This window comes from Microtus oregoni, unplaced genomic scaffold, assembly GCF_018167655.1.
Source record: "Microtus oregoni isolate MIOR12 unplaced genomic scaffold, Mior012 000014F_ref0000157, whole genome shotgun sequence".
Taxonomy (NCBI): domain Eukaryota; kingdom Metazoa; phylum Chordata; class Mammalia; order Rodentia; family Cricetidae; genus Microtus; species Microtus oregoni.
The window spans coordinates 38,843,413-38,854,265 of NW_024543073.1; the positions used below are offsets into that span (position 1 = coordinate 38,843,413).

The 10,853-nt window shown below is 48.3% G+C and overlaps 1 protein-coding gene and 1 pseudogene across 1 annotated transcript; both read right to left on the minus strand.

The window, feature by feature from the left end:
* Positions 1 to 4,384: 4,384 nt before the first annotated feature.
* On the minus strand, positions 4,385 to 6,649 carry LOC121455696 (annotated as a pseudogene).
* A 133-nt stretch (positions 6,650 to 6,782) lies between these two features.
* Positions 6,783 to 8,189, minus strand: LOC121455697 (uncharacterized protein C6orf132 homolog). The gene has a single exon (XM_041663325.1). The coding sequence runs from the start codon at positions 8,187 to 8,189 to the stop codon at positions 6,783 to 6,785; it is 1,407 nt and encodes a 468-aa protein (XP_041519259.1).
* Positions 8,190 to 10,853: the final 2,664 nt, after the last annotated feature.

Consider the following 10,853-nt stretch of genomic DNA (forward strand, 5'->3'; position numbering starts at 1 on the left):
AGAGCTAGGAAAAGAAAGAGTAAAGTGATATAATTCTATTTTAATTAAAAAAATATTTTTTAAAACAAACTTTAAAAGCTAAATGTTTATCAGCTTGTTAAGGGACCATTGCAATTTACAGCCTCATCAGCAATATTTTAAAGTGCATACTCCCTGATTTCTGACTACTATATTACTTTGTAATTTTTGTTAATGAAAAACATAAAGCACACACATCACCTGCACACACATGCACACACACATACGCACACATACACACACATAAGCACACACACATGCACACACACACACACACAGCACTCAGTTTGTATGCCATTGTTTTTAAGTTATCTGTGTTTAATTCTTTTTTTCTTCTTCTAGCAAATAATTTTTTTGTTTAAGTTTTATTTTTATGAATGATTGCATGCAGTAAAGGTCAGCTTTGTGGTTTAACGTTTGTCATAAACTATACACTGAAAGACCCTCGACGAGAACCTCTTTTCCGGAGGAGACCTCCGCAACACCAAGGAACAGGCCAAGACCACATGGATGCAAATCGCAAGAGGTTTATTGAGTAGACACAGGTACCTGTGGGCAGCAAGATCTCTCGGAAGATTTGCGCACCTGTGAACTGGAGGGTGGGCTTCTTATAGGGGAGAGCAAAAGCAAGCTTACAGAAGCAAAAGCGTGGTTATTGGAATGAGGCGGGGGCATGAATGGTTTCTTCTCTCAGCATGGATGCCTGGCAATAGTCATCCTGTTCCTATCTTATGGCTAACCTGCTTTGTTGATATCCTATCGTATTGACATCTTGCCTTGCAGTCTTCCTATCTTTATCTCCTGCTCTCTCAGGCACAAGGGATGTTCTTACAGGAGCAGGCTGGCTGCTGATCCGGAGAATTTTTTTTAAAGCAAACAGGACGTTCCCCCGGGAGCATGCTAGCTGCGGGTTTTGAGGAGGGGGTCTGTAGGGTCTTTCATTTCCCCCTTTTTCTTTTTGTTATTGAGTTAAATCTTTTACTCAATGCAATTACAGAACCTCGGTATCTTGTTGTGGTAACATGTGATACTGATGGGTCAGTCCTAGGGCCTGAATGACTGACAGCCTGTCCTTTATAAACTGGACCAGGTGGTTTAAGATGCAGGGCCCAAACAGGAGTATCAGAAGGAGGATAATCAAGAGACCCATCAAAGAAGACAATAGAATTGTAAACCAGGGAGACTTATTGAACCATTCTTCGAACCATTCTTGTTGTGATTCGAACAGCTTTTGTCTCTGTCTTAACCTCTCTCTAAGATTTGTCATATTGTCTCTCACCAGCCCAGTGTGGTCCACATAGAAGCAGCATTCCTCTTTGAGTGCCGCACATAACCCTCCCTCTCGCAAAAACAACATGTCTAGCCCCCTCCTATTTTGTAAAACTACCTCTGAGAGGGAGTTTAATGACTTTTTGAGTGTGCTAACCGATTCTTCCAGTGCCTTGATATCAGTATGCATGGCTGCCTGAAGTTGTCTAAATTGGCTGTTCTCCATAAGAGCCGTGGTCCCTGTGCCCACCCCTGCCGCTATTCCCCCATAGTGATGCCTCCCAGCAATAAGGCCAAAGTTAGGGAGGCTGGTTCTCTCCTAAATCGGGGTCTCCCTTCAAAATGACTATAGATGTATTCAGGATCACGGTATGTAACTTTGGGCCATAATTCAATTAGAATGCAATAATCAGAGGTTTCACTGAGCACAGCAGCTGAAATGCATGGGGTTAATCCAGTACTGCAAGCCCAATAGGTCCCGTTGGAGGCAGCTAGGTAATAGGTTCCTCTGGACAACTTTTGGGTAGAGTTACATAAGGCCTGGTGGGTTTTGGGAATAGTCCCTATGCAAAGTCCCTGTCCAGATACTTCAGACAGGGTCAGCTTATGCTGGGGGATGGAAGTGCAGCTGGTGGGTGCAGAAGTTTGTTTGGTATAGTTACCTAGAACGGCCACTCCTTCATAGTAAGGGGGTCTTGAGACCAGACATAGCCAGCAATCTTGGGTCTTGTTCGGATCTGTGAAATTGAGAGCCAGATAGGCTCCTTGTACCAAGTTGAGTAGTCTATCCCCTGTTCCAGGTTGACGGGGAGACAGGGTAGTGGTAGTCGTGGTGGGTGTGCTAGGGGTACTATTGCTGGCTGAGGGGGTCATTGAGGTATTATGAGGCGCTGCTGGGGGTAAGGCCTGTGCTGGCTGAGAAGGGGATTTTTGTTCTGGTAGGACTGGATTTGGCCCTATTGATAGCTGAGGGCCTACATTTATCACCTGTCGGGTTAATGAAAACATAGTGACAGGATCATATCCAGAATGGTATAGGCGCAATCCCCATGATTTGGGTCCATCCCAAGAGGGCTTTTTCCCTTGCATAGTGAAATCTAGAACTAAGGGGTTGCATCTACCTCCTGGGGTGGCACCCTAGACATTGGTAGCTGTAGCAGTATCATAGCAGGGGCCACAAGCTTTTCTCCCCCGCAAGTCCAGGGCCCCATTCCCGAGTATCCAGGCATGGTTCCTCGTCTGAGCGTGATTAGATCCTAGGTGGAGGAGGGTTTCCAGTAAGCCTCCCCCGTCGTTTCACAACCCCATTGGGCACAGTAATTGTCCCCGGCCCTCCACACCCCTTTTGTGTGTTTTGTCCTGGACAAACATAGAAGTCTTTGTTCCTGGTCCCATGCCGCCCCCCCCCCATGATGGCAGCCATATCCCGGGAATGGTTCCTGACCTGAGGGGTTCCAAGACTCTCCCACCAAATCACAAAGGTCAAGGTACAGGGTTGGGAAAGCGTCCGTCATCGTTCCCAACAGGGAGGTGGTATTGGCTACTTTTCCTGTCATGAGATTTGTAACCCTCCAGGTTACATTGAAAACCTGGTGCTGGCTATTTTCTTGTGTCGCCATCCCCAGTCTTAGTAGGGCCCATATAATAGTCAAAGGGCCCCACGGGTAAGCCTTATCTTTAAGGGGTTTTGAGTGCCCTGGATTCTCCATGCTGGGGTCGCAGTGGGTTCCGCTTTCTCAGCTGTATGGGCGGCCTTAAAGTGTGAGGCGTGGATCCAGGCTGCGATGCCATCAACCTTCAGTGCCGTTGGGGTGGTCAGAAGGACAGTGTAAGGGCCTTTCCACCGAGGTTCCAAGTTTTTGGTCTGGTGTCTGCGGACCCAAACAGTATCTCCTACCTGGAAGGGATGAGGTACCATGGGCTGGTTCAGTTGGTCTCGGTAAGCAGCGGTGAGTGGCTTCCAAATCTCTCTTTGCACAATCTGTAACGCCTGTAAATGGGCTTCCAGAGAAGGACTGTCAGCAAAATCGGCAATGTTTGAATCAAAGAAATTTATAAATGGGGGGAGGGGGGTGCTCCATATAGGATTTCAAAAGGTGTCAGTCCATGAGGCCCCGGAGTGTTGTGGGCCCTGTACAGGGCCAGTGGTAAGAGGAGCACCCAGTCTCTAGTGCCAGTTGCAAGTGTTAATTTGGATAAGGTCTCCTTAATTGCTCTATTCATGCGTTCTACCTGCCCTGAACTTTGGGGTCTATACGCACAATGTAATTTCCATTCAACCCCTAAGAGTTTGGCCACCAACTGACTTACCTGGGAGACAAAGGCGGGGCCATTATTGGTGCCTAAGACTTGAGGCATTCTGTACCTGGGAAAGATTTCGTCCAAGAGCTTTTTGGTCACCACCTTTGCGGTTTCGTGTTTGATGGGAAAGGCTTCCACACATCCTGAAAAAGTGTCTATGAACACCAAGAGCTATCTGTAGCCATAGAGACCTGGCTTGACCTCCGTAAAGTCGATCTCCCAATGTACTCAGGTCCCCGTGACAGAACTACTGGACCAAGCTTGGTTCTGCCTGCATTTACCTGAGCGCTGGCTTGGCATTCATCAGTCACTTTTTGCAGGGCTCCATCCCTGTTCAGGAGGTGTTGGCCTGACTCCTGTCTGTCCAACAAGGTTTTCATGTTCTTAGGCCCCAAATGGGTCAATTTATGTAAGTAGTCTATTATTTCATAAGTATGTTTTGTTGGCATAGCAATCTTTTCCTTAAAAACCCAATGTTGCTTTTTGGGGTCATATATGGCCCCCATTTTCTTTAGGAGATCAATGTCCTCTTTACTATAGGGTAGCAAACTGGAGGCTGGGGCCTCTTTCGGGTTCATCAAGGAGAAAGCTTGGGACATCTTGGTTGATTTCATAGCAATCTCTCGAGCAGTGTCATCTGCCAGTCTATTTCCCTTTGCCTCGTGGCTATGGCCTTTTTGATGCCCAGGGCAGTGCATAATACTTAATTTTGGGGGTAAAAATAAGGCCTTTAGGAGTGCCAGTATCTCAAGTTTGTTTTTAATTTCCTTTCCTTTCCTTCTGAGGTCAGCAGCCCTCATCTTCGATAAATTTCCCCATGTATATGAGCCGTGGCAAAGGCATATCGGCTATCCGTATAAACATTTAGCCTCTTACCTTCTGCCATCCGGAGTGCCTGGGTCAGAGTGATGAGTTCAGCCCTCTGGGCGGAGGTGCCTGCGGGGAGGGCTTCTGCCCAAATTACCTCAGTCTCCGTGGTCATTGCCGCCCCCGCTCTTCGTTCCCCATTTGCCAGGAAACTGCTGCCATCCATATACCAAGTATAGTCAGCATCTCGGAGGGGTTGATCTGTCAGGTCCGGCCTGGTCCCGTGTATTTCCGCAATAATCTGGAGGCAGTCATGGTGTTGGGCTTCCTCCGGCAGGGGGAGTAAGGTCGCGGGATTAAGAGTGACCACAGGTCCGAAGGGCACCCGGTCCGTATCCAGGAGCATGGCTTGGTAATTGGTCATGCGGACATTAGAGAGCCAGCAGTCTGGAGGCTGTTTGACCAGGGCCTCCACCGCATGGGGTGCCAGGATAGTCAATGGCTGGCCCAGAGTCAGTTTACCTGCGTCCTTGGTGAGGACTGCAATAGCTGCTGCCATTCGCAGACAGGGCGGCCACCCTGAAGCTACTGGGTCGAGTTTCTTTGAGAGGTAAGCTACAGGACGCCTCCAAGGGCCCAGTTTTTGAGTTAGGACCCCTTTAGCGTAACCCTGTTTTTCATCCAGGAACAAATCGATAGGCTTGGTAATGTCAGGGAGGCCTAAAGCACGGGAGGCTAACAAGGTTTTCTTAATGTTTTTAAAGCCCTCTGTAGGTCCTCTCCCCAAGCAAACATTGTTCCTTGTTTAGTTAATGGATACAAGGGTGCAGCCATCTCTGCAAACCCTGGGATCCAGAGGCGGCAGTATCCCGCTGTTCCCAGGAACTCTCTTAGCTGGCGGGGGTTCTGAGAGGCAGGAAAGTTAGTGATAGTCTGTTTGCGTGCCTCGGTCAGCCATCTCTGTCCATCTTTTAATTGATAACCTAGGTAAATGACTTGCTTCTGACATATCTGAGCCATCCTGGCTGATGCCCGATATCCTGCTTGTGCAATGTCTGTAGGAGGGCCTTTGTACCCTCCTGACATTCTTTCTTTGAAGCAGCCACCAAAAGGAGGTCATCTACGTATTGGAGCAATGTCAGGGCAGGGTACTGAACCCGAAAGTCTGCCAGGTCCCGGTGTAAGGCCTCATCAAAGAGGGTCGGGCTGTTCTTGATCGCCTGGGGGAGCCTTGTCCAAGTCAATTGACCCGAAAGTCCAAGATCTGGGTCCTTCTATTCAAAGGCAAAGAGGGACTGGCTCTCCAGATGCAGCCGCAAACAGAAGAAGGCATCCTTTAAGTCTAATACGGTATACCAAACGTGGGATGGTGGCAGAGTGCTCAATAAGTTGTAGGGGTTGGGAGTGGGGTGTATGTCCTCCACCCTTTTGTTGACCTCCCTCAAATCCTGCACTGGCCGGTAGTCCCCAGTCCCCGGTTTCTTTACTGGTAAAAGGGGGGTATTCCATAGTGACCGACAGGGAGTGAGAATGCCCTGATCCAGCAGTCTTTTTATGTGGGGCCTTATGCCTTGATATGCTTCATGGGACATGGGGTACTACTTGATTGAAACAGGAGTAGCTGTTGTCTTCAATTGAATGATAGGTGGAGGTTGTTGTATAGCCATCTCCATTCCCCCGGTCTCTGCCCATGCCAATGGAAAGTCATTGAGCCAAGGGGCTATGTCAATTGTCTGTTTCCCCGGGGGCTTGTAAAGTCTATATTCATCCTCCAGCTGGAGGGTCAAAATTTGGAGGGGACCTCCATCTGGTCCCGTTATCTTAGCCCCTGTGTCCTCAAAATGAATTTGGGCCGTTAGCTTGGTGAGGAGGTCTCTACCCAACAAGGGATAGGGACAGTCCAGAACATGCAGAAAGGAATGCGTCACCTTACCAGTAGCCAGCTGAACCTTCCGATTAGTTGTCCATTGATATCTCTTGCCACCAGTGGCTCTTGGACCCAAGCAGACCGTTCGCTGAGTGGCCCTGAAGTCTGGGTCAGGACTGAATGCTGGGCCCCAGTGTCTACTAGGAAGGTGACTGGTTGCCCCCTGACATCAAGAGTTATCCTGGACTCAGGGGGGGGGGGCCCTGGCCCTGAGTTCCCTAATCCTCTAAGGTGAGGAGAAAGGTTTGGGGCCTGGGCTTCCTAGGTCCTTTGTTCCACCTGGGGCAATCCTTAATCCAGTGTCACCATTCTTTACAATAGGCGCATTGGTCTCTGTCCACGTTGGCCCTAAGTCATCCTCCCTTCCTGTCTCCCTCTCTATTCCATCCCTGAACCACGGTGGCCAACACCCTAGTTAATTCCTTGTTTCTCCTCTTGTCTCTTTCATCCTCCCGATCTTTCATTCTCTGCCATAATCTTTCCCTTTTTCTTCTGGAGTCTCTCTCTTATTGAAAATCTTCTCTGCCTCTTTTAGTAAGTCTTGTATAGTATATCCCTGGAGACCCTCAAGCCTCTGCAATTTGCTTCTAATATCCGGACTAGACTGCCAAATAAAAGACATGGATACACTTGTAGCTTGCCCTGGATCTTCAGGGTCATAGGATGTATACATCCTATAAGCGTCCTTGAGCCTTTCTAAGAAGGCTGAGGGTGTCTCTTCATTTCCCTGTATTACTTGCTTAACCTGGGCCAAATTGGTGGGACAGCATGCTGCCCCTTGGAGACCCACGATTAGCAACTGGTGATAGAGGTGTAGATGTCCCCTACCTGCAGTTGTGGTGAAATCCCAGTCAGGTCGCTTCAGAGGGAAGGCCTTGTCAATTTCGTGAGGCAAAAGGGTTGGGCTCCCGTTGTCACCTGGGACGTTTCTCTGAGCCTCCAAAAAGACTCTTTGCTTTTCCTCCGAGGTCAGCAGGGCTTGCAAGAGCTGCTGGCAATCATCCCAAGTGGGCTGGTAGGTGACTAAAATAGACTCAATCAGGTTAGTCAGTGTTATTGGATCTTTGGAGAATGGGGAGTTATGGTGTTTCCAATAATATAGATCTGAGGCAGAGAATGGCCAGTATTGCTGTTGGCCGTTTGGGCCCTCTCTCAAGGGTAGGGCATGAATAGTGGAATCTGGGGGTGGTTCGTGCCTTCCCCGGAGTCTTCCCACCATGGGTGAAGGGGCTGGGGAGACTTGTGCAGGCTGTCCACCCGCCGCTGCAGTCTCTGGCCCATCCGGACTCCCTGGATCCTCTGGATCTGCATAATGAGGGGGTTCTTCTGATAGAAGGTCAGTGAGGGGAGAGTCAGGGTTCGGAGGAAGGACGGGAGAGGGCACAGGGGTAGGTTTCAGAGGTTTTTCCTTAGAAACCTTCTCCTTAAGAATGGTGGGGTATAGGGAAGAAGAGGGTGGGGCAGGGGAAGGTGCAGGAGGAAGAGGCACAAGTGGTTGGCTCTCCTGGGGAGGGGGAGCCTTAGGGGCTGTAGGGGTACGAGGAGGTTGGGGTTTGTTAGAGATGACAAAGGGCTGGACCCAGAGGGGCGGGTCACATGCCAAACTTTCCCAGGTAACAATGTAGGCGCGTTGATCCGGGTGTCCATGTGGTCCTGGGCTGAACACTTTTGCCTTAACCTGGGAAATAATATTGAGATTGAAAGTGCCGTCTCTTGGCCATTCTGCCCCAACAGTAGGCCACTTGGATGAACAAAAGATCACCCATTTCTTCTTTTGAACATCGACTGACAGGTTGTCGGCTCGGGTGCAGACGTCAGGCCAGTGGTCTAAAGTAAGGCTCAATGGGGTGGTTAGGGTTTGTCCCATCTCTCCAAGAGAAGGGAACCAGATACACAAACAAAAAAACCAAAAAAAAAACCAAAAAAAAAAAAAAAACCACACACAAAGACAGCGACAGAACAGATGCGCAGCGCAGCTCCGGGGTAAAACCAGAAGCAAAAACTCAGACGGAGGCTCTGAGGGTCTGGATCCTTCTCCTCCAACTAGGACCACGTATCCTTCGGATACAGGCTGAGCTCCGAAGAATCGGGCTCCAGAAGTCCTTGCGGACTGACTCCCATGTCCGTGGAACGTCTTCCACAGGCTGCGGGGGAGAAGTCCCAGGCTCGTCAGCCCCCTTCCCTCTGCCAGGTACAGCGCACTCAGACCTGAGTGTACAGAATTCAACAAAGAACATGGAAGACCCTCAACAGAGAACACAGAAGACAACTTGAACAAAGAACACAGAAGACAACTGACGGAGCTGGCCAGCTTACCTCCCGAGAGTGGGTCGGTGGTCCCTGGGTGGGGGGGTCTCAATCCCGGCCAATGCACCAAATGAAAGACCCTCGACGAGGACCTCTTTTTGGGAGGAGACCGCCCCAACGCCAAGGAACAGGCCAAGACCACACGGATGCAAATCGCAAGAGGTTTATTGAGTAGACACAGGTACCTGTGGGCAGCAAGATCTCTCGGAAGATTTGAGCACCTGTCAACTGGAGGGCGGGCTTCTTATAGGGGAGAGCAAAAGCAAGCTTACAGAAGCAATAGCGTGGTTATCGGAATGAGGCGGGGACATGAATGGTTTCCTCTCTCAGCATGGATGCCTGGCAACAGTCATCCTGTTCCTATCTTATGGCTAACCTGCTTTGTTGACATCCTATCTTATTGACATCTTGCCTTGCAGTCTTCCTATCTCTATCTCCTGCTCTCTCGGGCACAAGGGATGTTCTTACAGGAGCAGGCTGGATGCTGATCTGGAGAATTTTTTTTAAGCAAACACGACGTTCCCCCGGGAGCATGCTATCTGCAGGTGTTGAGGAGGGGGTCTGTAGGGTCTTTCAACACCAGTGGAAAGTCAAAACAATTTATTCTCCAGGGAATCTGGTTCTTTCATATTCCATTCCTTTCTTGGGTGAAGCGTCCCTCTTCTTAGAAAGACAGGCCATCTTTTTCATGTTACTTCAGATTCCCCAAGACAGCTATACCTTCACCACATTTAAATCTGTTTTTACCTATTTGTATTCTATAGATACTGCTGTCTACTGAAGCAGTGTTCCTCTGTCCCTTCAGATCAGATTCTTTCATAGCTTACTCCATTTCACTCAGGTTCGCTTACCCAGTATCAACTTTATATGTATTTGATAAATTTAAGTAAAAAATGTGTGATTTATATTAGACAATAAAAGTTTGTGTGTCTAGACTTTGAGGTTCCATGTTCAGCAAGGCACTTGCATATTCATTTTATACAAATTCTTCTTCCTCCTCCTCTGTACTCCTCTTTCCTCAGAAACACTTCTCAGCATATGCATTCATATATGAGATGAACTGATTGACCAGCAAAAATCTTCTTTGGGCTGAATTAATAGAGCTCGTCCTCAAATCCTCTTTTATCCTCCAGCTATGGAGATATGCATAGACTTCCGTTTCTCTGGGTACTCAAATGCCTCCACCAAAAATGGGGGGGGGGGGAGGAAAGAAAGTCACTTCCCTGCCTCAAATAATCCTCTTTGCTATCCTCAAAGCCTGCTGTTATGGCACAATTCATGTGTGATTTATATTTCACCAAAGAGTATAGCATAAAACCCACCTGCAGGGATCCCGCGGTCTGGAGTGCCAGTGTTCAGCAACCATCCGCTTAGCATCATGCTGCTCTTTTGAAAAGTGTGGACTCTTGTCTGATAGTCTCACATGAGGGAATAGAAGCCCCAAGTGTGGCAGCCCAAATGACAGGGCTCCCACAATCCTCTGCACTAGGCTTTTGTCCTGCTTTTTTAAATGCTTCCACAGTGCTTGACTCTCCTTCCCCTGCCTGCACCCTACCTTTCATATTTTATGAGAGGGGCTTTTTCACATGGCTGATGTTAATGAACTTCAAGCTGACTTTTAAAAAGATAGAAAGAAAGGAAGGAAGAAAGGAAGGAAGGAAGGAAGGAAAGAAAGAATCCTTCTTGTCAGCCAATATACTCTAACATGCTTTCCCACAGAGAAAGGAATGAGTCTCAAAGCTGCAGGAGGGCTGATGTGGGGCAGGAGGCATCTGTCCGCTTTTATTAAAATGCACCTTGACCATAGCCTGATGTTTCTGATGGTCAGTTCATAAGCCCTTTTCAGCTTGCTAGTTGTGGGGACAGAATTAACACCTTTATGGCATTGCGAGACAATCCCCACTTTCATCTCCCTCTCTTGCCAGCCTTGTTGGCTTGAGTGAAAGGCTGTGCCGTACATTTAGCTCAGCAGCTTTTGTCTGTCACTTCTCTCTGAAGAAAGATGAGGCATTTATTCTTTGCCCCTCTTAAAAAAATAAAAATAAAATCCTCCAGAGAATTTCAAGAGCAGAGTACCATGACTGTGCTTGCATATTGCAACCCACACAGGAACTAGCTTGAAATGTCAGATGATAGCTGTGTTTGAAGAAATTTAATTTCTTCATAAGCAGATTTCAAACCTTCAGTCATATTCCACCAAGAATAGTTTGTGCTTAGAATATTT